Source organism: Ostrinia furnacalis, unplaced genomic scaffold, assembly GCF_004193835.3.
Source record: "Ostrinia furnacalis isolate ACB-3 unplaced genomic scaffold, ASM419383v2 OfSCF1918, whole genome shotgun sequence".
Taxonomy (NCBI): domain Eukaryota; kingdom Metazoa; phylum Arthropoda; class Insecta; order Lepidoptera; family Crambidae; genus Ostrinia; species Ostrinia furnacalis.
This window is the reverse complement of record NW_021132157.1, coordinates 376,342-403,601: the sequence shown is the minus strand read 5'-3', so window position 1 is coordinate 403,601 and position 27,260 is coordinate 376,342. Positions and strand designations below refer to the sequence as shown.

The following is a 27,260-nucleotide window of genomic DNA, read 5'->3' as shown; positions in this document are numbered from 1 at the left end:
TCGTGTTATAGTAGGCCCTGCAAATATTTTTCCTTTTGCTAGCTTATTATTAGGGTAAGAGCGGTCGACGATTGTGAAGAATTGCTGCCATGGAACAATCTCCCAAGGGCAATTTACTTTTTTAGATAGGTATTATTACTTGTTTTAGATAGGTTTAATAATTATCCTGCTTTCGCCTCCGAGATTTATTTTACCATGTAGTACCCCTGTACGACAAGCCAATCCGCACACAATATTCAGCGCAGTAGTAGTAAAAAACAAAAGAGCGGGCAACCCCACCCCTACCACGCTGTGGGCTCGGTGTCCGAGCGGTCTCATTCCTTTGTGCGCACGCNACTTCACTTGGTAAGTTCGTTTGATCATTCAATTGTTTTTAGATTTGTGACTCTATCACAGACCTGTACGTATAAGATGGCAGATAATGTCATGAGTCAATTAAGACGTAACATATTCTGTACAATTTCGAGTTGATCTTAATGATCCATCTAAGAAATGACGTCACCCTTTTGGCAAAACAAGATCTAGAGACTCGAAGTTTGAATGAAGTAATTTGTACAATGGATATAACCAATGTCAATGAATAAAGTAATTTGTACAATGGATATAACCAATGTCAACGAAGATGCACGCAAACAGTTTTATTTAGCACATTTGCACAAATTGACCATACAGGCGGGTAATACCGTTTCCGAATAGTAAAAGGTGCATCAGCTTTGGACAAATATCTCTAAAGCATTCGAAGATACGAATAAGCTTTCTATTACGATTAGACTTGGTAATTGTTAGTCAGGAATAATTTATCATCGCATTTCATGTTAGAATATTTTGATCGAAAATATTGCAGACAGTTGCAGCTTTCGAATGTGCCACGCAAAGAGCTCTACAACTAAAAGCCACCTCAATGTAAAGCGAGGCGAGTGCTCTCAGTGTAGGTAGACGTCACAAAACGATTGGCGAGGTATCGAGCGACCGGACGATAGCGCTTATCGCCATAATCTGATTAATTGGTGAGTCATAGTGTCGCGAGAACGACCGCCAACTATCGAACCGATACTCTCCGGCCGTGAACTTCGCTTGCGATTTGTACCTGATTATGGTACATACGCCAAAAAGTGTGTTGACATCATAGATTTGGCTGTAGAAACGTAGCGTGCAAAGCAAAATGTTGTACATGTTGCCTTTAAAACTAAAATACACCCAAGCGCACGCTACAATTCGATATTTTAGAAGACCTGACTTATTTCCTGAAGTTCAAAATTGAGACAAAGTTACTTTTTGTTTATCCAATAACTTGCTTGCTGTTCCGTCAATTGGCTTCATTTACCCAACAACTTGAAACTTTATCGGGCTGTTTATACAAACAGCAGGTGGATTTTATGTGAGTCATTTTCTGTGATTAATCAATCATTCTAACACTCAGAATACAGAACAAACCAGAAACCGTCAACGGGCGTAAATGTGTATTCATATAAATTACTCCANTGAAGAAGAAGCCTGTTGACCTAATCTTTATTGGTCAAGATGCGGCTCAATTTTCGTGTGTAATTGCGTCTAAATGATTTAATGTGTTTGTTCTTCAGACAACTCCCCGATTGCCAATAAAGCGTGATCTATAACATTAGTACCATGGACTAGTACTTTGTGAACGGAAGCTGGTATATTATACCAAGGATACTTGACAACTAATTGTCGAGCTGTCTCTAAAGCGAACTCTTCGAATTTCGTCTTATTAATGTTATATCTTGAATTTAGACACTGAAGTATGTCCAGCACCAATCTAGTAGACTTTTCTTGATACCAGTAATTTCAGAGTTCAAGAAAAACCGCCTAGCGTCATCGTGATGAGATAAACGAAAATCAGTTAGCTCAACATCAATATTTTCGACATTATTCAACCAATTAGAGTGCTTTTCTATTAATTTATATTTAGTTCGAATTGCTTTTGCCCATAAAACCTAAATTCGTGTACATACATAGTTAATTTTACCACTTAAAGTCTCTAAATCAATATTTTCAACGTTATCCGCTAGGCACGAAGTTTCGATCAAATTGTTAAGAATATGATCATTTTTTCCTTTGAACTACCCTATATAGAGTGCCAAAGGTCAATATCATCATCCTTGAAACGAAACATTTGAAAATTTTACCTAAAACAACATAAAAGTAATATTTAATTTTTTTTTAATTTTTAATACTACCGAAAATTATACTTTGATACCCTATAACTTAAAAAGAGGCAAAAAGCGGCAGATGAAACGTATATGCCCTTATTAGGGACAGTCTCTTCTATTTATAAAATAATAATTCATGGCATTACAAGGCATTTCAAAAGTTATAAGTCTAATTGAAATAGAAGTTAAGGATTTTTTTTTTTCGAAAAAAGTGGGTCTCTAAATAAATTCAATAAAAATAAACCGAGCATTATAAAAAATAAAAATGGTTGATAATAAAAGTACATAGCCTTGTTCTTGAACCTCCATATGATCAACACACTTAAACATTCGATTTGGCACAGTAACACTAAATAACATAGTGATTAACTTTCGACGACTCACATCTCGCGGTAAATAGACTCGAGATGCCCTCACTTCCGATGCACAAAAGTGAATGTAACCTTGACCTTATTTCATTACTATTTATAGTTTTTGATAGCTTGGTTACTAGTTAATAACCTAGGGACATCATCGGACCGGGATTAGACAGTGACATTTTTGGATTTTTGGCCTATGGGTGAATCACCGTGCAGCGGTTTGTTTGAAATTGTTTGTCAGTGCCATCGGAATTTAACGAAATTCTCCATTATCCGAATTTTGCGGATATATGTTGTCGACTCAAAATCGATATTTTTTTATGCTTTGTTATTCATATAAGGTTTCGATCCAGTCTACCGTACCCCTTGACGAAATTATTAATATAGATTTCTAGAGTTGTAGTTCTTCTAGAGTTGTCATTATGTGAAGTTGACCAAATGCGAATTTGTCATTGTGAGAAATAGACATTATGAGAAGTTGTCTTTTAGCGAAGTTGACATTTTAAGAAGTTGTCATTTCGAGAAGTGGACTTTTTGCGCCCCGGTTGTCATTTTGAGAAGTTGTCATTCCGAGCTGAAAGAGCCCGGTCTGTGAGCACGTAGAATTTCGTCCAATGACCCCAAGCTACCCATCCTTATCGCTCGCGCGTAATGAGGCTATCGTTTTTATACTTAACAGTTGGCACCCCTGGCGATTGACAGGACCTTACTCTACAGTGGCGCCATCTTGATGAGTGCAAATGCGATAGTCCTCCTACCACTTTAGCGCTCACCAGTTGGTACCACTGTCTTCGCTACTAGCAAGTGACAGGACCTTACTCTACAAAACGATAGCCCTCATTATGTTGCTATCGCGCTCGCACACTCACTGCGGGCGCCCGTCGCACAGTCGCGACAGCAATAAAATTACGCGCGAGCGATAAGGATGGGTAGCTTGGGGTCATTGGACAAAATTCTACGTCTCACGGACCGGGCTTAGAAGACAAACATTTATTTTGGTCCCATCATCATCTCAGCCATAGGACGTCCACTGCTGAACATAGGCCTCCCCCAATGCTTTCCATGTTGCCCTGTTGGTAGCGGCCTGCGTCCAGCGCCTTCCTACCTTTATGATGTCGTCGGTCCACCTTGTGGGTGGACGTCCCACGCTGCGTTTTCCGGTACCCGGCCTCCATTCCAGAACCTTGTTGCCCCATCGGCCGTCAGTTTGGTTCCAACAAAAATATAACACACAGATAATAAAAGTAAGTACAAGTAATTAGAACCAACTAGCGAGCAACAACCCCCCTAGACAAGTAGCACTTTTTGATCGAATCGAAAATCGAATCCGTCATAACTCCATACAAAAAAAGGCTTTTCGACTGGTTTGCGGTTATAATGTGCACTTTTTCTAAACCCTCTGTATACACACGAAACTGGCGGCTAATAGGCTGCGCGTACCCGACACTGTAACTGTTTTTCTATCGATAGTTTTGCAACTCCAAACACTCCAGAACAAACACTCGTAGTAGTGTGCTCAACCCAGCCCACCCAAGTCATTTCATAACCATAAGCAGTTGTAGCATTTTTATTTTTCAAATTATGTACCTACTTACAAATAATATCGTTTATTCAAACAAGAAATCCATAAATTACCAAGTTCAATTTTATTCAGTTCAAAGTCTAGTATAGTCATTGTTAAGGTGTCGAATTTGTTTCTCATTAACTTTTCAACACGCCCATCTTTAGTTTGCATATTTTTGAATATACAAATATCATAATTAGTAAACAGTATTTGCGCAAATGTGTATCTATGTACATAAGTTGACTCGTAAAGAAGATTGTTGTGTTGGTTGTCTGCAGACTTTGAGCTGATCGAAAGCAAGAATCAGCCCCACCAATGGGGCAAAGGGACCGACCTGCCCATCTACCCTACCACACCGATGGAAATCCTGCTACTGGCGATCCTGTGTACTATAAGCGTCGCCGTCATAGCTTACATGATGGTCGTGCTTTACAGGTATGATGCACTTCAAGAGATTATCGAAAAAACTTCACTTACTTATTTACAGTTTAATTGTATTTTTGCAGTTTAAGTTACTCGTAAATTAGGTATTGAAGCATATTTTATTGACAACATACTGTTTAATGATGACTAGAGAAACTATATGACTTATTAGCCGCCGCCCGCGACTTCGTACGTGTGGATCCCGTTTTGCCCCCTTAGGGGTGGAGTTTCGTAAAATCCGTTCTTAGTGAGCACCTACGTTTTAAAAGAAACCCCCATGCAACATTTTAGACTCCTAGCACTTGTAGTTTCTGAGATTTCGTAATGACTGAGTCAGTCAATAAGTGAGTGACCTTTCGCTTTTATAGATATCTAACTTTAAATAACTCAAATGTGACTGACTGACTGACATAGTGATCTATCAACGCACAGCCAAAACCACTGGACGGATCGGGCTGAAATTTGGCATGCAGGTAGATGTTATGACGTAGGCATTCGCTAAGAAAGGATTTTGTGAAACTCCACCTCTAAGGGGATAAAACGCGTACGAAGTCGCGGACGGCCGCTAGTATATGAATAAATCTGTTATGATACATACGTACATGTTCCATCTGTTTAGATGCGTGTGCTCCCGGCATTACGCGGAATGGCGGGCGTCGTGGAACGAAGACGACGAGAACAGGAAGATTCTCGCCAAACAACCGGCTGTCCAGGTGAGGCATATCGAAAGTTCTTAAAGTTGTTAACCTGTGTGGTAAAAGATGTGACTTTTACCACCCAGGCCCGTTTCCTCCAAGGCAGAGCGGAGCGGAGTGGAGAAATGTCTTGAATAACCAGTCAGATTACATACATTGTCAATTTCATTAAATCTGAATGACATCTGAATGGTTGATCAAAATATTTCTCCGCCTTGGTGAAAACCGGGCCTCAAAGTTAACTAACGTCACTAACGAGTTACGAGTTGTAGACGCTTTTATATTTTAAACAGCAAAGAATTTTGGAATACTTGAGTATTTGAGAATTTTTCAAAAGGATGCAATTTAATAAGCGTAGTTATAGGTTTCAATGAGGATCATTTCGATTTTTAGCTGTGAATGCAGATTTATAGGGCTAAGAAATCCTTAAAACACAGTCCAAAAATTTTTGTTCTACGACAAAAATTGACGAAGTTATGGCCAAATTACTAAAAAAGTTCACTGACCGCCTGGCGCGGGGACGATGACGTCACTATATCCGATCCGAACGCTGCCGGCGTACTGCGTGGATAGAAAATATTTTTTTCTAGCCAAACTATCAGTTTTAGAGAAAAACTTGTTATGACATTTATTCATCAGAATAAAGTAAGCTATCGATAGGTAATTTTAAAAAATAGAAATTGTGAAAAATAACGCAAAAAATCCATACGCTCATACGATTCAATGGAACGCAGAGACGCGATTGGGGTCTCCGCGGTGGTATATTTGGCGAGTTATTCAAATAAAGTGTTCATAAGTGTTGTTAGAGTCATATCTTCTTCCAAGTAAAATGTAGAAATGTATAAGTATTAATTTATTTACTTCTAACAATAAGGTATAGCTGAGGCAGATACACTCTGCCTAGGCTACAAGACATTGCTATGAAGATCATTTCGATGTAGGTACACGCAATACCTACCTGTTATTTAGTTTTTCTGAGTTAAACCTACGTACCTACCTATCTATTCGCCGTTCCCATGGGCGGGAAAGGACAGCTGCTCCCTCCTGGAAATCAATTTAATCTTAGCCTAGAAGCTGGGTATGACTCCCCCGCCCCCCTCCTCTCCCCAGGTCATAAGCTGGGCATGCCCCCCAGGCCAGAAGCTGGGTAAGGCTAGCTCCTTCCCCCAGTCCATAAGCATAAGCTAGGTATGACTCCCCCTCGGCCAGAAACTGGGTATGACTTGCCTCTCCCCCCCTCCCACCAAGGCCAGAAGCTGGGTAAGGCTTCCAGAAACTGGGTATTAGCATCATATTATGTATTATTATGTTCAATACAAACAATCATTAAGTTACACTCACCCCAACCGCGTCTCCGCATTGCATCGAACCATATGAAAATGTGGTTTTTGGACATAGCGATACTTATTTTTCACAAATTTTATTTTTAAAAATTACTGGTCGATAGGTTACTTTATTTTGATGAATAAATGTTATTAAAAGTTTTTTTCTAAAACTGATAGTTTAGCTGGAAAAAAATATTTTCCATCCCAATAGTACGCCGGCTGCGCTCGATTCGGATATAATGACGTCACGCGGCCCTGCGTACGTTGACTTTTAGCGGCAAAAACGGCCTATGTTTATTACTTAATATCTTCGTCAGTTATGGTCCGATTTGGATAATTCAAAAAGATATATCTTTCTTATGTCTTAAAGATTAACGTAGATACTAGTTTTATTGAATTTTCTACAACAGTACTGATCCTCATTAAACATTGTGTCCCTTAAAGAGTAGCATCTATTGCAAGTACAAACATTCTCAATATTTAGCTTGAAGTGTTGATATTCCCTGAATGTAAGCCTTCATGACTTGACGTGTCCCTCTTAATAATACACTCGCTGGATATTTCCAGAGACTATTATTCCACTAACAATGTCGTTGTAAGGACTGCACACAACAAACCCGGCGGCTTTATTTCAAAATAAGCATATCAACGACACGCGTCGTTTAATGAAACGAAAACGTTCACATTTGAAGACTGCTCTTGCCTACTACCATAGAGATATAGAGAGATGCCAACTAATGCGCGGAGTTCGAAACTCAGTGTCGCATTAGAAATTCACACACACAAAGTAATCAAAATATGTGCTCATTATCCACTGCGGTATTCTGCGGTATACTCAACCTTCGAATAATAGTACTACGCAAGCAGCGACGTCATAATGTAAACAGTTTACATAACTGGTTACATTATGACGTTGCTGCTGTCATCATTGCTGTCACGTGCAATGTGTTCTGTTTTTGGGCATATTGCTGCAACACCGGCCCCGCTCCCTTGTCACATCTCCATTTAGTTTCTGTGATCTGTACCAGGGATGTTATGGATATCCGTAACCGTAACCGAAACTTTCGGATATCCGAAATAAAAAAATATCCGAAATCGTAACCGTAACCGATTCAAAAGTTTCGGATAGTTTCGGATGTAGGCAGTTTAAATTATTTTTTGTATAGCATTATATTATGTAAAGGCATAACAGCCTGATAAATTTACCTTTATAATGCCATCTAGTATAAATTTTTATTTTTTTGTTATTTTTATTTGATGTAGTGTGCGGCCATGAATGAACCGTGTTGGACAACTATTGCAAATTGCATTCTAAAGCACAGATATCCGTAACCGAAACTTTCGGATATATATCCCAAATAAAAAAATATCCGTGACCGTAACCGGTATAATATTATTCCTATATCCGTAACCGTATCCATAACCAAAACTACATACACTATAACTATATCCATAACATCCCTAATAATGTACCTACTACATATCTCAAATTGTTATTCCCTCCAGTTGGTAATGGAGGCGGTGCCGCTAGTGGTGGCCGGCCACGTGCAGGAGGTGGAATGCCTGGTGACGGACGGCGAGAAGGTGGTCAGCTCCTGCCTGCAAGGCAACATCAAGGTGTGGGACTCGCAGAACGGGGAGATCGCCACCAACATCGACAGATGCGCGTGAGTGGTTCGTTACAAACAAACGGACTAAGTACTAACATCTTTCGTCCTCGATTCGGTAACCCAAAAATCCTGGGGGGCACCATTATGCCCGTTTTCACCATCAATCCCTAATTTTTAAGTGACCCCTATGTAAACAAAATTCCTGTTATTTGTTACCATAGGGGTCACTTAAAAATTAGGGAAAACGGGCATTAGCCCCTCGCTATATGTATACCCAACTTGGTGGACTTATGAGGAGAGTGGGTCGGGTCTCGGGTACCAAACTACCAACCCATGCTACGCCGCCACTGGTCCACTGCTGGACAAGCCACCCCTTGAGGGTCCTTGAGATTTCCTTGACAACCGGTTCATTTCGTCGAACACTGCCTTATCTTTACTCTGCTTTAGTTTCTATTTTATTAGTGAACTAGCGGCAGCCCGCGACTTCGTACGCATGGATCCCGTTTTACCCCTAAAGGGTTGAATTTTGCAAAATCCTGTCTTAGTGAGCACCACGTTCTAAAAGGAACCCTCATGCAAAATGACTTCTAGCACTTATAGTTTCTGAGATTCGTTATGAGTGGGTCAGTCAATGACCTTTCGCTTTTATTGTATAGATTATTTCTACTAGATGATTCTGCTGCTCAAATTAAACAATATGACAATAATTGACTTTTATTTCAGATTTTTCAAACTGCAAAATGAACTTTGTGGCAAAATCCAATCTAAGAAGACCAACTATCCCGAAGCTATAGAAGGTAATATTAATTTTATCATGTCACGCACATAACACATGCAATGTTTACGTTACAGGAACATACATTATAATCTTGTATTTCTTTCCAGTTGTGCCAACTGCAGACGCTAATCGTGATCAAAATGAGGTATGTTAAATACACTATATTTAAACGTAGTTTTTTCTATTTCTAAATGTATTTCCGGTGCTGTTCAAACACAGCTACAAATAATAATGTAAGGACTTCCTCTTACATATTTAATTTCATTGTTAAAGAAGTGTTGAAATTGTTTGTGCTCGCATTTGTCATAATCGTAATAACCGAGAAAATAAGTGTTTATTTTACGAGTAAAGCGCAAACAGGTATAGTTGTTGCAATTCACGAAGGCGAGTGAGCTTCACATGCGTGGCGTGGCTCGCTACTGAGGGTTTAGTGTGAGTTTACATTAAAAGTCGTGTGAGCGCGTAATTTTTTTTATTTTTAGGTACTTAAACTCACCACACCCCAACCGTCACGTTGACGTGTTATGCGCGTTCTTTCGTCCTTAGGCTATAGCTGAAAATCAGTGGTTTGCTTTTAAGTAAACCAATTACTGAGCTATAGCCGCTTTGCATTGCTGCGACACACATTTCTGTATAAAGTGTGTACCTTTATTGTATATGTCATAATGATTTTTTTTCTTTTTATTTCTGTCTTACCATACCATGTCATATTGTCCTGAGGGTACTATTTTGTCCTACTTTTGGTACTTTCTGTTTGTAATGTGTGTTTCTGTTATGCAAATAAACGTTTTATCTATCTATCTATCTATCTAAAATTTTCATAATATTTATTTAACGCGCTCCCTAGTGAGGTCGTTTGATGTAAACTCCACACTAAGCCCTCTGTTCGTTTTTCGAAAGTTTTGGCAGACATTACACTATCGTTATGTGCATGTACACGTACGCAAACAAGTAAAGCTTACTCACTTTCGTGAGTTGCAAGGACTTTAACATAGTTAATGTGATTTTGATATTGCAGGGCATGCCACGGCTCCGCAAAGGTCTGAGCACGCATCTGAGCGGGCTACGGTTTCGGCCGGTGGCGCGCGACTCGCCGCCGAACCTGTCTGTGGCGGAAACCACCAAATATGACTTCGCCAAAAATTACAGGTCACTTTCATTCACCTCGATAGATGTGTTGACACCACCAATAAATTGACGTACTTTTAAAACTATCAAAACGATACTCTCCCAAAGACTATTCTTTTAAAAAAATGTGATTTCGAATTATTGGGGAATGGTGTCAAATTGTAAAAATATAACCTTTTTGTAAAAATTTTTAACTGTCGTAGTTAGGTAACAAATGCATGCATATTATAATATATCCATCTTGGTTCCAGAGATCTTTACTGCAGCGACCAACACGACGATTTGTATAGTAGCTACGAATCCAAAGAAAACGTGGACACAAGCAATATAAATATTATTCATCGTGACTCATTAAATAGTGCAGTGAAAGACAGTGAAATGTGCGACGAGAACATTTACATTACGCAGACGAACGATAGTGTCGTGCCTAGTTTACGGAATAGGAATAAGAGTAGGTTAGTGTGTAATAGTGGTGCTGAAAACGTTAGGACAGAGTGTGAAGTGACGAACACGGAGGCTGTGACAAACTCAAATCCAAAGGGGACGCCTATAACAGAATCTCCAGTATGGTGCATGGACTTTTGCAATGATTTAATTATATTAGGGTGTGCAGACGGCAGAATCGAGTTTTGGGAGGCGAGCTCTGGGAAATTCATGGTAAGTTATTAATTGATGACTCTACCTATAATTTCGCAAATTAGTGAAGCGACAAACTGGAATGGACTGTCGTTTGCGGTGTTTCCGGAATCCGGACCGATACGACCTGCAAGCTTTCCAGAAGAGAGCGTATCTTCACCTTATAGGCCGGCAACCCACCTGTAACGCCCCTGCGACTACGGGTGTCTATGGGCGACGGTAATCACTTACCATCAGGTGATCCGTCTGCTCGTTTGCCTCCTGTCACATAGAAAAACTGTAATACAAAACATACTCCATAATAAATAAAGTCGTCGAAGTGTCTGTCAGGAATTATTTTTCTTACACACAAAGTCGTATCATTTTAAACTTACGAAGTTATCTTTCGACACTGTTGGTACTTAGGCGAACAATGTATGTACGAATCCGTTCATTGTGGAAAACCTTGGGGGAGGCCTTTGTCCAGCAGTGGACGTCATTTGGCTGAAACGAACGAACGAACGTATGTACAAATAACATTGTATGATATTAACGTTTTACTTTCCTACCAAGAAGCTTAAAATTTCACTGCAATATTTGTAGGACTATTATTAAACCTGATATGAATCATATGATAATGTTTTTGTTTTCAGTGCGTGTATTGGGGCGCGGCACGGCAGGCGGGCGTGACGCACGTACGGGCGCTAGCGGGCGCGCGGCGCGTGGTGGCGGCGTCGCTGGCGGGCTCGCTGACGCTGCTGCGGCTCGACGCCTACAACGCGGCCTCGGGCGCGCACGTCGACTGGCGCTTCAGCACCGCGCACCGCCGCAGTGAGCCACTTGTAGCTCTGTAGGGACACGCGAGCGGCTCGCTGGCGGGCGCGCTGACGCTGCTGCGGCTCGACGCCTACAACGCGGCCTCGGGCGCGCACGTCGACTGGCGCTTCAGCACCGCGCACCGCCGCAGTGAGCCACTTGTAGCTCTGTAGGGACACGCGAGCGGCTCGCTGGCGGGCGCGCTGACGCTGCTGCGGCTCGACGCCTACAACGCGGCCTCGGGCGCGCACGTCGACTGGCGCTTCAGCACCGCGCACCGCCGCAGTGAGCCACTTGTAGCTCTGTAGGGACACGCGAGCGGCTCGCTGGCGGGCGCGCTGACGCTGCTGCGGCTCGACGCCTACAACGCGGCCTCGGGCGCGCACGTCGACTGGCGCTTCAGCACCGCGCACCGCCGCAGTGAGCCACTTGTAGCTCTGTAGGGACACGCGAGCGGCTCGCTGGCGGGCGCGCTGACGCTGCTGCGGCTCGACGCCTACAACGCGGCCTCGGGCGCGCACGTCGACTGGCGCTTCAGCACCGCGCACCGCCGCAGTGAGCCACTTGTAGCTCTGTAGGGACACGCGAGCGGCTCGCTGGCGGGCGCGCTGACGCTGCTGCGGCTCGACGCCTACAACGCGGCCTCGGGCGCGCACGTCGACTGGCGCTTCAGCACCGCGCACCGCCGCAGTGAGCCACTTGTAGCTCTGTAGGGACACGCGAGCGGCTCGCTGGCGGGCGCGCTGACGCTGCTGCGGCTCGACGCCTACAACGCGGCCTCGGGCGCGCACGTCGACTGGCGCTTCAGCACCGCGCACCGCCGCAGTGAGCCACTTGTAGCTCTGTAGGGACACGCGAGCGGCTCGCTGGCGGGCGCGCTGACGCTGCTGCGGCTCGACGCCTACAACGCGGCCTCGGGCGCGCACGTCGACTGGCGCTTCAGCACCGCGCACCGCCGCAGTGAGCCACTTGTAGCTCTGTAGGGACACGCGAGCGGCTCGCTGGCGGGCGCGCTGACGCTGCTGCGGCTCGACGCCTACAACGCGGCCTCGGGCGCGCACGTCGACTGGCGCTTCAGCACCGCGCACCGCCGCAGTGAGCCACTTGTAGCTCTGTAGGGACACGCGAGCGGCTCGCTGGCGGGCGCGCTGACGCTGCTGCGGCTCGACGCCTACAACGCGGCCTCGGGCGCGCACGTCGACTGGCGCTTCAGCACCGCGCACCGCCGCAGTGAGCCACTTGTAGCTCTGTAGGGACTTGTAGTCTGTCAGAAACTGCGCAACCGTTGACAGTTTTGCATCTTTTGTCGTATACAAGCCTCCAATAAATATTTTATTTTCATATAATCAATATTATGAAATCAGCCATTCCCTGCGCTCCGAGTCCCCTTCGGCCTGATGTTGCCCAGTATCACTTGGAAACGTTGCCGAACGAGGCGAAGCGAGTATGCGGTGATACTAAAACATGACACCTTATGGTGACGCGCACGAAACAGGCGGCGGAGCGGGGCCATCGCTATACTATTCCTCATCGCCTCGCCCCGCCTATCGCTCGACCGTCGCCTGTTTCGTGCCCGTAGACTAAGTTAGGTAGCGGTCGCAATCTCCTTTCTCGATCACTGGTTGTATCAACCGCGGCGTAATCCATCGCCTAATGCGACACACGCCATCTTATTTATTTAATTTGATGGTCAATTACGAAGACATCCTACTAATTTCTCTAGCTAATCTCTAAGCTAATGTTTATGTGGACAATTTTATGCAGCTTACTATTTTATTTATTTTACCAATGGTCCGTGACCCTCACTCGGCATGGGACGCACTGAAAACCAGCGCCGTGGCCTTCGTCACAGTGGGCCACGGCATATACTGAGTGGGGTCCCGTTGCAGTGGGCATCTTGTAGGTGAATGGGTGGCACTGCTCAGTTTACTCTCGTTTCTATTTTTTTTTCTTCCATTATTATGTGCCCCTGTCATGTCTATGTAATTGCCTGTATTTGTGTGATGTCCATTGTAATAAATGTATCTTTCTTTCTAATCTTAATACATATTGTGTTGTTCCTTTAGCGCACAAACGCACGGGCTCGGCGGGTTCGCTGCGCGCGTGCGCTGAGGAGCAAGCGCCCGCGCGCATGAGCTTCGCCTACGGCGCCGACATCTCCGACGGAGAAGGTAATGTTTAGATAAAAACTAAACTCCGATTAACATTCTTAGGCAGGGTACTCACCTGCTATGTAGCACGTAACGTTGCATGTAACGTGTCCAACCTTGAAGTGAGTACGGCTCGTCCACGGTCATCGCGTATCTGGCTGCGAGCTCCTGAATCCTACTGCGAGCCGCCTTTGTGCTCGCAGTGATACCGCCCATAGTAACTTGTATGGGGCTGTGTGTCGTTCTAACATGACCAATGACGTTCTGAGATATCTTAGGGACCCTTTGAAATTATTGTTAAATAAAAGCACTGTTTGATTGAAATGTGAGAACATAAAAAGGCTTGCATATTCCCTACTAGCTTTCCGCCCGCGGCTTCGCCCGCGTGGAATTTTGTCTGTCACAGAAAAACTTTATCGCGCGCGTCCTTGTTTCAAAAACCGGGATAAAAACTATCCTACGTCCTTTCCCGGGACTCAAACTATCTCTATGCCAAATGGCAATGCCAGATTTTGTATGGAAGGCGGCGTCTTTTTTTTTCGCGCGGCCATCGACCAAACTTTGGTTTTTGATTACAAAATAGTGTAATAAACCAAACTTACTATGTCATGTATACCTCTAAACTCAGTCTGAACTGAGTTACGAGCATTAGAAGTTTGATGATTTTACATACTAGAAATAGCAAAAAAATATTGCGCTATTTTTTAATTGCGCAGATTCTGCTCCATACTGATGTCTGGAGCCTTTAATGGATGGTATTGTTTGTTTACACATACAATGTCACTATTTTGTTGCAATTTCTTACAAAACTTGCGCGCAAAAGGCAAACTTAATAATATGTAAAATCATCAAACTTTTAACACTCGTAACTCAGTTCAGACTAAGTTTAGAGGTATAACATGTCATAGTAAGTTTGGTTTATTACACTATTTTGTAACTAAAAAACAAGGTTTGGTCGATGGCCGCGCGAAAAAAATGACGCCAATTTCCGGTAGTCTTTTCATCAAAATCAGTTCAGTGGTTTAGTCGTGAAAGCGGGACAGACAGACAGACAGAGTTAGTTTCGCATTGATAATATTAGTATAGATGGATTAGTGGTGTCAAATCTGGAATCCCACTGGTCCGCAGAGGTGGTGTGCGTGCGGCTGGCGCACTGCAGGCCGCACCAGCAGCCCATCACCGAGATGCACTCCGAAGGCGGCCGCGTGCTCACCGGCGGACAGGACCACGTGCTCAAGGTAACGACGGACAGTTGGCATTTGGCATCTAGACCAGGGATGTTATGGATATCCGTAACCGCAACCGAAACTTTCGGATATCCGAAACCGTAACCGTAACCGATTCAAAAGTTTCGGATAGTTTCGGATGTAGGCAGTTTAAATTGTTTTTTGTATAGCATTATAATATGTAAAGGCATAACAGCCTGATTTACCTTTATAATGCCATCTATAGTCTGGTCCGGGAGCACGTAGAATTTTGTCCAATGACCCCAAGCTACCCATCCTTATCGCTCGTGCGTAATTATATTGCTATCGCGACTGCGGGACGGGCGCCCGCAGTGTGTGTGCAAAACTCTACGTGCTCCCGGACCAGACTGTAGTATCAATTTTTATTTTTTTATTATTATTTATTCGATGTAAAGCGTGCGGCCATGAATGAACCGTGTTGGACAACTATTGCAAATTGCATTCTAAAGCACATATATCCGTAACCGTAACTGAAACGTTCGGATATCCGAAATAAAAAGATATCCGTAACCGGTATAATATTATTCCTATATCCGCAACCGTATCCATAACCGAAACTACAATATCTATAACATCCCTAATTTAGACCGCTTTCTGACTTGTCGGCGCGGCAGCGGATCGATATCAGGGGGCGTAGTGTGAGTTTACATCAAACGTATTCGATATCGAGTGCGTCAAAAAATCTATAAAGATTTTAGTTCTTGAAAGTATCCACTAGGGGCGCTGCACAATAAGTAACATTTAATGTAATTTTTTACGCAGTTAATATCAATACGTTTAATGTAAACGCACACTAAGCCTCACGCCAAACGCACGATCGTCATACACATTACGCATATTATTGAGTCAGTGCCGCGCGCCAATGAGGAACGCTCCTTCGAAGTAGCGCTCGGTAAACTTTCGGTGCCGCGTATGCCAAGCGTGCTGATGTCAGAAAGCGGCCTTAATCTTCACGCGACCCTCTCTAAATTACAACAAGCAAATGGATAATGGAGCTGATATAGCCCGATAGATTTGCATATCGAAGTAGAAATGGCCAGTGCATATAGCACATATACCTGACGGCGGATTGGGCTGTAATAGAAGTCACGTGCTGACACCTTCAAGCGCAGCATGGGACCGACAACCTCATAAAGGTAGCAGGAAGGCGCTGGATGCAAGCAGCTGCCAACCGACCAATTTGGGAAAGCCTATGTTGGCTAGCTGGGTTGGGAAGGCCTTAATTTCGCATATTTGCCCCTTAGTGGCGTTTTACGACAATCTAGGGAAAAAAAAATTGCTTTGTTTGAATATAAATTGATATTGTGCTGTGTACTGTCCTTAATTAATGATTGTGATCAGCTAGGTCCTTATATGAGAATACAGTCAACAGCATATCAGACTACATTTTTGTTGGGAAAATGGGTCCTATTCCAACGACCTAACTCCTAAGATGTGTTGATGTGCAGGTGTTCTCGAGCGCAGACCTGAGCGCGCTGTTCACTCTGCACGGGCACTGCGGGCCCATCACCAGCTGCTTCATCGACCGCGCCACGCCCACCGTCGCCGGCAGCGGCTCGCAGGACGGCCTGCTTTGCGTCTGGGACCTGCACACCGGTACGCAGCAGCAATATTACATTAGCAATACAGCGACAGACAGGAGTGGCTAGTGTGTGCGAGCTATGCTGCTTCATCGACCGCGCCACGCCCACCGTCGCCGGCAGCGGCTCGCAGGACGGCCTGCTTTGCGTCTGGGACCTGCACACCGGTACGCAGCAGCAATATTACATTAGCAATACAGCGACAGACAGGAGTAGCTAGACTGTGCGAGCTACGCTGCTTCATCGACCGCGCCACGCCCACCGTCGTCGGCAGCGGCTCGCAGGACGGCCTGCTTTGCGTCTGGGACCTGCACACTGGTACGCAGCACTAATATTACATCTACACTAATATTATAAAGAGGAAAACTTTGTTTGGTTGTAATGAATAGGCTCAAAAACTACTGGACCGTTTTTAAAAATCTTTCACCATTCGACAGCTACATTATCCACGAGTAACATAGGCTATATTTTATTTTGGAAAAAAATAGGGTTTCGCTTCGGGGCGAAGCCGCTTGCGGAAAGCTAGTTTGCTATACAGCGACAGACAGGAGTAGCTAGGCTATGTGCGAGCTATGCTGCTTCATCGACCGTGCCACGTCCACGTCTGGGACCTGCACACTAGTAGACACTATTATGAAATTTATTTGTCTTGACAATCTTACTTGACACTTGCTAAAGGCCTCCGATAAAACTTCCGTAGTTGTCCGTCGTTAACACAATATATTTCAGAAGCAAGCAATTACTTCATCTAAAGTCACTTTTAAAATTTTCTTCTAAGGATTTTTTATTAAATAAGAAATGTTATAATATAGCCTGACCAGGAACATAAAAACCCTGGCATAGAGGCGCTTCAATTGCATTTGATAGTGCAACACTGAGTACAGTCGTACATGTGTTAAATTAATAGGCTAAATTTATGTATCAGGATTCAGGATTACGGGTTAATTTGATATTTTCATAAATTAACGAAAAATATTATTAAAAGTAACCTGGTTTAAATAAATTAAATGAAACCATCAATCGAGCTAGTAGGATTTATTTTATTATTCATCAATAATCAAATTCAGAACTTGAATATTCAACTGCAATGTCTGCTCATGAACGCTTCAAACTCGGTACTTCTTTCCCAATTCCATCAAATTCAAAACTTAGAAAGTGACAAAAACTTTAAAATAGGTAGTTGAAACAGACTACAGCTAATTTTCATAGTGGACTGTACTATACGATAAACATGTCAGTCAATTTGACAACCTTTGTCGGAAACATTATTCAATGAAAATATTGTCCGAACCCTTAGTATTTCTCTTCGACAAATACATTAACACATCGTGAACCACTTTTCTTTCACGACTATAAAAATATTTTAGCAATTTAATTCACAAAATCAATTGCAAACATTTAAAATAAAGTTTGTTTACACTTTGACAACAATAGACTGACATGCAAGGTGACATGTCAATGAAGTTTTCAGTTACTGTTGCCATTAAAAGAAATTAGTACCATTAGTTTTCCGCAACATGGCGAGGGTTTTTATGTTCCTGGTCAGGCTATATCGTGAACCACTTTTCTTTCACGACTATAAAAATATTTTAGCAATTTAAGTCACAAAATCAATTGCAAACATTTAAAATAAAGTTTGTTTACACTTTGACAACAATAGACTGACATGCAAGGTGACATGTCAATGAAGTTTTCAGTTACTGTTGCCATTAAAAGAAATTAGTACCATTAGTTTTCCGCAACATGGCGAGGGTTTTTATGTTCCTGGTCAGGCTATACATGAGTTGAATGACTATCGCCCATATTCACAAACGATTCTTGCTTAAGTGAAACACAGCGTTGAATAGAGCTCTGTGATTGGTTCGTGTGTCACCCTGTGCGTCTACGCGCACTGTGAGACCTCAAAGTAATGTTCGTGAATACGGGCGTATTCTTAAACTAACTGATGTATCTTAAGGGGGACCCCTCATCCTCTAAAAACTGACAAATCTGGAAAAATTCATAATAATACTACTTTTCATGAATTTTCAAGAAAAAATATAACGATCCAAGGTTTTGCTAGGAAACATTGGCACTAGAGATGTTTCCAAGCAAAACCTTGGACAGACAGTCATAACGAAACTAAAGGTTTCCTTGTCAGAACTACGGAACCTGAAAAAGTAGTGTATCATAAGCATTGAAGGTGTGTTTCGTTGCAGGCGCATGCCTGTACAGTATGCAAGCTCACGACGGCGCGGTGACGTCACTGGCCTACACTGCGTCGTACGTCGTGTCTGCGGGCGCGGACGAGCGGCTCTGCATCTGGGACCGCTTCCAGGGACACATGCTGAACTCCGTGCACATCGTGAGTCGCGCTCGTAGACGTTGCCATAAAGTTAATATTCCTTCGGAATTTAGCAACAACCACTAGCTATAAAATTATCACTTCACGGGATTTATTGCAACAATATCTATTTTAACGGTAAATAATATTTACCCTCCCGACGTTTCGGCTCGGTTGCAAAAGTCATGGTCGCGGGCAGACTGAAGAGATGCGGCGTCGTCTGCTCCGGCGCGATGAGTTTTCTTCACCCACCCGCATTTGCACAATATTTTCGTCAGTGGTACAGTCAGTCCGACAAACTACACTAACAGTGTCCGGGTTTCTCTGAGACGGCCTAGAACGCGATTTGTACTTCGTTATCACCGGATTCCACGCTGATGATAGGTTAAATCCATCTTCTCGATTGAAATTCTTATGCTTTTTAATTTCAATGGCTTTACGTATCAACCTAACATGGTAATGCCTATCAGTTGAGAGGATTTTCGGGTCATGAAGTTCCATCCAGTGATTAACGTCCGAAGTTAACAAATGTTCAGCTATCGCAGATTTGCACGTCTGTTGGTTCCTTACAGCAGCTATGTGTTCTTTGACTCTTTCAGCTATAGACCGCTTAGTTTGTCCTATATAGGAACTACCACAGCTGCAATCGATCTTATAGACACCCGGCGTCTGAAGAGGTAATATATATAATATCTTTTGGCGAGCGAATTTCCCGTGAAGTGATAATTTTATAGTAAAAAATGCAACATAATAGTTTAAAACCACTAGCTGTCAAACGAAACCAATTTGGATGACACTTGCGTGTCAGTGTCAGGATTAGTTCACTTTTTTGTACCATAAATCAATCACTGAACCAGTTGCCACATTTCTGAAGCACTATTACTCATAAACATCCACGATTTCACGAATTCTGAAAATACATCAGAGTTCAAATTTTCAGGGTGCCACTACGTGACTTTGAACTGTCAAATAGTTGCAAAAAACGGTTCTGTTATCGTGACGATGATGGCATCACGCAACTCTTTATCACAGTGTTGCTGCTAGTGACATCTCGCTCGCTCAGTTCTTTTTTGCTCTATTCCACTAGTTATATTAACTTTATGGCGGGTGTATTTAATTTTGATTGTACCTATGCAAAATATCTTGCCGCTGCACGTTCCTGCTTGCAAGTTAGCGACAGCTGCCTTTGAGTTGCCGCTTGACCTTATGGTTGATTTTATGGTTTTCCTTTCATTTGATTTATAAAGTTTGTTACAGAGATATTATATCGTAACAAACGATGCAATAAAAATACAGGGTGTATTTTTTAACAGATTTTAGTCGGTTCTATTCCCGGATGTGGCAAGCAAATTTTTGGAAATCTTTGAATACCGTTCTATTTCTTTTTAAAAGTAAATGATTAATTTGAGTCAAAAGTATTGTTTCATTGTGCAAAAGTTCAAAACTCTAAGTAAAATACTCGTCCTTCGCAAGTAGAAATCCCAACAAAATTTTCTATCTGCATTACCTATTAAGAGACATTACAAAATTCCAGTCTGTATACGTGTTTGCTTGTAACGTTTACAGGGCCTCAACTACATGAGCCGCATGCTGCCGCTGACGCACACGATGCTGGTGATGGGCGACCGGAGCGGCCTCACCGCGTACGACCTCAGCAGCGGCGACGTCATCCGCAGGGTGCTCTTCGGTAAGACAAACTACACTCAACGTCAAATAAACCGCACCTTCCGCGACGCGAACTTTATAGATTTTTTTCTGACACAATCATGGTGCCCCAACAATATTGGTGTTATTTGAAGACCCAATAAATATCCTTAAAGAAAAACACATTTAATTTCTTAATAAATGATTAATCTATACCATAAATGTGACTTGAAAAAAGACCTCACTTTGAGCTCACCTCTGGGATCAATTAGACCAAATTGTATGGTTATAAAACCAAATAATAATCACACGTGTCCTCTTTAACAGATGGATAGCGATTAATCCCAACTTAACAGTTTTATAGCCATAAAAGTTGGCTCAAGCGTAACTAACAATTTTTTGAAGATGTGACTGGATCCGTATAAAGACACATTTTTGGGGTAAAAACCTTTCTTTTAATGAAATGATGTTTAGAACTAGGCTTTTAAATGGTGACAATATTGGTGGGAAGTGGGGATGCATACGTTTGAAAGTGCTTGTCGCGGGAGGTGCGATTTATTTGATGTCGAGTGTATTTGTAGAAATAGAAAATTTTTATGCGACACAAAATAAACAAAAAGAATCACAGAATTAAAAATACAGGATGTGGTTTTGTATAATCGCAGAGGTTGGTAATTACTAGACATCGGATTATATGCATTTGCATTATTGCATATGCAAACGCATATAATGCTATTTTTATAGCGTTATTGCATATTTTGGTACTTTTTCATTGACAGTGCTTATTTTAGTATTTATACGTGTTAGACGTGTTGTACTTCGCCGCCGTCCCCACACCAAACATCAACACATCGCCTTCGCACGCACTGCGAGAGCACATTGAGAGCGATCCATACCAGTGTTGCCAGAGAAATTACCAGAAATATAAAAAATGTAACCTTTTTGAATAAAAAGTAACCTTCATCCGGGGGGGGGGNTTTGTATAAAAATCCGTGTCTCGAAGAAATAAAAAAAAGTTAACGCATTTATCAACGGCACCAGTCAAATTCTGCCTGAAGAGGTCTCGGCAGAAATGGCGCCAAATTTTAAGTTCTGTCCGGTAACGTCAGTGGACGTTGAAAGGTCATTTTCAGCATATAAATTAGTTTTAAGTGACAAACGTCACAAATTTGCGCCAGAAAACCTTGAAAAATATGTTATTGTATATTGTCACAAGAATTACAACCAATAAGTACCTATATAATTAATTAATTATGTATTGTGAAAATAAAGTTAATTCTAATAATGTTTTTTTGATTGTGCATATTTTGTGCATATTTCGCCCTTTTTTAGTGCATATTTGCATGCATATTTTGGCATTTTGATAGTGCATATAATCCGATGTCTAGTAATTACATACAAGAAAAATATAAATAAAATTTTAACCTTGATTTTTTAGAATCCAGCACAAATGTAAACAAACACTTTCATTCACAATTACACCATAATCACTTACGTGTTCATAATATCATACACATCATTTCACAAGCTCATGAAACCAACTTTATTCTCACGATTATACAAGTTTGAAATTAATCATTGAAACAAATTATTTTAGCAAAATACGTGGACGATGAAAAGGACAGTGCCAGGGTCTGGACCAAGTGTTGCCCAGAATCAACCCATAGTGCATTTTGTTCCTCAGGCCTAATGTGTAAACCGAAGCGCACTGAAATCTATCCCTGGAGTTAAGAGAAAAAAAGAGTTTTGTTTCGAATTATTTACATACAAAATATCATCGATGTATACGCATAACATTTTGCGATTTTGGCATTAAATAACACTCGCTATGTTGAACTTAACCATACTGCATCCGTACACATTACTTTAGTGCGATTTAGACACTCTTTATAAACGATCTAGCGCTGTTTTAATTGTTTGGTAAGTTGTCAGAAATTCATTATTTCCAAAATGAAGCAAGAAGTCCTCTTTTTTTATTTTAACGTTCATAACACAAGTATAATTATATTCAAAAATAAATAATTTTCACTTAAACATCCGCTAAGAACGGATTTGACAAAATTCAACCCCTAAAAGGCTAAAACGGGGTCCACGCGTAAGAATTCGCGGGCGGCCGCTAGTTCTCCTAATATTTATAAACAAAAATAAATGATTTTGTCTACAGGCCAGAGCGACGGGTGCATATTTGTGCGACAGATCCTGCCTCTGAAAGATGCGATCGTGTGTGACTACGCCAACCAGCTGCGAATAGTAAGGTTCCCTTTGGTGTCCAGCCTCGCCAGCACAAAATGCGACTGAGTTACATTACATATCCGACTCAAACAGTATTGGTCGCGCAACAAATGTTGAGGTGTACACACACTCACACAGGTGCAATATTTGAATACAGAAAATATAGTCAGAATACGCAAGACTTCAGCATGTCAAGCGTATACAGATACAAAACCTTGCTTGTGTAATGATCTCAACTCTCGTTGCGCGACCTGTAACTATCATACCGTTTAGGTAACAAAAGGACGTCGCACATTTATCAACCCGGAAAGGGATCGTAACCGTATCAACTCGAGGTGGTCAGTATTCTTTCTATGAAACTCCATACTGCAACGCCCACTTATCCGCACCGTAACGTAAACGCCTCGCCTCGCGATTGACAGCGCGCGAAAGGCGATGGTGTTGATCCCTTTCCGAGTTTATAAGTCTGATATGAACTTTATACTACGCTGTAACTTACTATCCAACCAAACAAACAAAAACGAAAGACTTTCACTGTGTCTTACTAATCTTCAGAAATAATATATTGTTTGTATCGTTGACGATTACAAATTTAAATGTATTTATAGTTCCAAAAATGTATATTTATTGTTATATGAATTACCGGTCCGATGTAGTTTTTTCGATGTTGCAACTTTATATCACATTCAAATACAATGTTTTCTTTGTAGCTATGAAAGTAGCATTATCGTTATTTTAGGGATAAGTAACTTGTTTAATACGCAACACAAATATATTTTAAAATAATTAAATGGCTCTCTTAATCATTAAAGAATATTTAAAGTAACAAGTTAAAGGATCAGTTATTGTTTTATTATTTACTGTTTTGGTAAATCTAGCATATCACGTTGACAAATTAATGATGAAATAAAAAGTGTGCCTACCAAGATTTTAACCTATTTTGGATAAAATTAATTCATCAATCTAAATACGATCAGTATCTAAATATTAAGTTTAAAATTGGCGAGAGATTTTTTTTAATTTGGTAGGACTGTTATTATAATGTCAGCTTGTCGCTGACTACCATAATTAATCTTATCAGTATCTCGTATGTATTCGGATAGACCGTTATGATTCATGACTAACCTAACCATACTAGCACGACAATAATTCAAAATTAATGCATATTTTTAAACGAACAGTTTTGTATCCGTAACCATCAAAGATCAAAGCTTATCTAATTCTAGATTTATATTAATTTATTTGTTTCTATGTACGATGGGTTACCAACTGTCTAATATCCAATTTTACAATGCATCACATCAAAATAGTGACTATAATGTCAATTGAAGTGCTTCCTCAAAATTTAGTTCATCAATAGTTAGTGCATTTTCCCGAGTTCTTCCTAAACGCCGTGGTAGATTTAGTTCATATCAAACCAAAAGGGTAGTTCCCATTTGTTTTACCTTTGGGATTGGTCTACCTACCAGTTCCATCCATGCCCGTTTGACCTAAACCCAGTTTATAGCCCGTATCATGAAATGACCAAAATATGAACCAAAAATTCATAGATTTAGTCTGTTTTGTAATCCAGTTTAATTTAAATCTTGTGCTTTCTTTCATAATACGAGCCTGCAATTTTTTGTCAAATTTGTCCAACAACCACACCTTCCTATATCTACCGCTCCTTTAATAAACAATGCCGTTTATATGGCAACTTCCATAATGAATGATCCAAAAACGAAAAGAACAAAACAATTTAAAGCTATTAATACAATTTACTATGTCACCTTCCTATTCCATACAAATAAAGCATTCGTTGTTTAAAACGAATGGTTACGGTGTAGTTTATTTATTTTCTATATTATTTATTTCTGCAGAATTGCAGTTTAATAAACCTATGCTCTAGTCTAAATTTAAGTTTTTTTGTATAAAAAAATAATATAGTATACATTATATCATGACTATACTCGGTTTCGTTTAAACGGAGGCTATAATGATTGGCCTTGACTTGTCGTCCAGAACAATAGGACAAAACGTCGCCAGAACTGTAGCACTTTAATACCTACCTTATTATGATAGACTATGCTAATAAAATTAATGTAATAAGTAGGTTATAATTAATTTAATCGAGTTGTCGAAGTGTCGTAGGTTCCAGCAGTCGTGGCACCGTTTGAAGTAAGTCAAAAGTGTTGAGTGTTGAAAAAATCGAGTTGTCACAGTCGTCTAGTTGTCGCAGGAGTCGATTTGTCCCGGGGTTGAGCTGTCGTGATACCATTTTATGTTTGTCAAAAGTGATTTAATGTGTATTTTTTGAGGGTTGATTATCATTTTTTATTTTTTGACATACCTTTTTTCTGAGACAAATATCAGACTTGAGCTGTCATATAATAAAATTATAGTATTAGCATGTTTAATATAAAAGCTTGTAATTAAAGGGTAGAGTGCTACAGTTCTGGGGACAAAGCGCACACATAATGTCCCATTGATCTTTATTGAACTTCAATTCGCACAAATCTTATTAGAAGTCCTAAAAAAATACATTTAATGTAAATCTTCATCCATGCGGCAATAGACAATAGTAGAAGATCCGAATTAGCCTACACCCATCAGGTTATTTTTAGTCGCGACATATTTTTAACATGCTAAAATTGATTTAAAATACCTTTAAATGAATAAACAGATGGTTGCAGATCGCTTCTAGTTCGGTACCTCTAGTAGGAAAAACTTCTTCGCCCCTAGGGCGGCTATAATATAGGGGGCGCTGTTTAATTTTTCATACAAAATTTTTCGATGACACTTTGAATACGCAAACGAAACGAACTCGAAAGTTTTTCGTACTAGAGGTACTGATCTTAGACCATGTCGCATCGAGAATAGATCTCGATCTATAGGTACACTGCATTTTTAACAGTCATATACATCGAGATGTATGACTATTAAAGTATATGACTTAAAAATGCAGTGTGAGCTGTGGCCTTGACCCATCCAAAACCATTTATTATATACACGCGCTAGCAAAGAGCGATACTTGTATTTTACTCGGTGCAGAGACTCGTGGTAGGCGGTGTAATAATAGAACAGTGCATATCACGTTTTATCTCGCACTCACACTGGTTATGGGTGACGTCACATAGCGTTATTTATAGTACGTAATTATTAATAAAATATTGGCAAGTGTGCATCCCTGTTTCAAAAATTACTTATGGCCCCGCCTGCCATGAGTCTTTGCGTTCAGTATAGCATTGTTAGCGATACAAACATGGAGCTTGTGAAAATCGCCGATACAAGTCAATGATAAATTTTAATGACGTTAAACTTCTTTGTTATTAATTTCGGTGAATTGCGACTATAATGAAATAGAATTATTATATTCGTTTCATACAATAGATGATATTCTGAACAAAACGATTTAAATAAACGTTTTAAATTTTAAATAAACGTTGTTTAAGAAGTCACTAACACAATCAATGTAAGTAGGCTTTTACTAGTCTGAATGAAGTACTAAAACAAACAACAGTCTTTAACCGACTTCATACGAAACATGTATCAAAACAATATTATGCTCGGGAATTCGGGATTTTCATTATAAAAGACAAGTCATGGTGGCTAATATTTTATTCCTCACACAAACATAAACATTCTCATCAATTTAAACACATATAACAATAAAGATATTTCATAAGTATAAAATATCATTTAAAATACATATTAAAAATTTAAGCCTGGTTACACACTATCAAGTTTGTAAGATCACGTTGACAGACTAATGACAGTCTACAGTGTGTTAGGTAAATGGGTATATGAGCCGACACTAGCCCATGTTAACATGGTCTTATTATAAATGGTATGGAAAAGTCAGAAAATTGATATCTGCTTTTTAATTATTTTAATTTTTATATAAATCGGATTTTGTAAAATTTATTTTGTATGAAAATTAAAAATATTAAAATGATGATATCAAATTTGACTTCACCATACCATTTATATGACTATGTTAACATGGGCTAGTGTCGGCTCATATACCCATTTACCTAACATCCTGTATAATAAATTTCGACTAGTGATAACGTTAATTTTTCTTCTATATGTTACGGCTTCACCTGCACCGTGACGCGTTATTTGTCCTTATATCGTTATGCGAAATCGGAACTTGTAAGGCTTCAAAGTGCAGATAGAACTGTTAATAGCTGTAATACGCTTAAAAATTGTCTTTTGTATTTCTTACAAGGCACAAATAACTGTAATGCACTTGTGGTTGATTCAGAAGCTGCACAGTAAATATGAATCTTGGTAAAGGAAGTAGAGTAAATATTAAATTGCGAGAGAAATGCATAGTGTTCAACGAAGTCTTAATTTTTGCAGATTTTAATGGGGTTAGAGGCAATTGACACTGAAACAAAAATACCGTTTCTTTATTTTCCTGTCCTCCTATTCGAATTCCAAGTCGGACAGTGCTGCGTGATCAAGGTTGAATGGAACAAATTGCGTCAAACCCTATACCAATTTAAGAAAACAGATAATATTTTAGCAGTTCGCTATGTAACTATAAATACTATCGTTTATGTAAAGTTTAGTCATCTAATTATTTACCAGAAACGCTTTGTGTACAAGATAACTG

At 40.8% G+C, this 27,260-nt stretch overlaps 1 protein-coding gene across 1 annotated transcript in view; it reads left to right on the top strand.

Moving 5' to 3' along the window:
- Window positions 1–26,337, top strand: part of SCAP (SREBP cleavage activating protein) — a 39,606-nt gene extending 13,269 nt beyond the window's left edge. Inside the window, exons 3-16 of the mRNA XM_028306368.1 lie at window positions 4,373–4,529; window positions 5,137–5,230; window positions 8,044–8,204; window positions 8,871–8,944; window positions 9,033–9,070; window positions 9,944–10,074; window positions 10,305–10,710; window positions 11,322–11,499; window positions 13,551–13,655; window positions 14,763–14,872; window positions 16,330–16,477; window positions 18,660–18,805; window positions 20,351–20,471; window positions 22,593–26,337. Of these exons, the coding sequence (XP_028162169.1) occupies window positions 4,373–4,529; window positions 5,137–5,230; window positions 8,044–8,204; window positions 8,871–8,944; window positions 9,033–9,070; window positions 9,944–10,074; window positions 10,305–10,710; window positions 11,322–11,499; window positions 13,551–13,655; window positions 14,763–14,872; window positions 16,330–16,477; window positions 18,660–18,805; window positions 20,351–20,471; window positions 22,593–22,726 (2,003 nt within the window). The 3' untranslated portion in view covers window positions 22,727–26,337. The remainder of the gene's footprint in view (window positions 1–4,372; window positions 4,530–5,136; window positions 5,231–8,043; window positions 8,205–8,870; window positions 8,945–9,032; window positions 9,071–9,943; window positions 10,075–10,304; window positions 10,711–11,321; window positions 11,500–13,550; window positions 13,656–14,762; window positions 14,873–16,329; window positions 16,478–18,659; window positions 18,806–20,350; window positions 20,472–22,592) is intronic.
- Window positions 26,338–27,260: the final 923 nt, after the last annotated feature.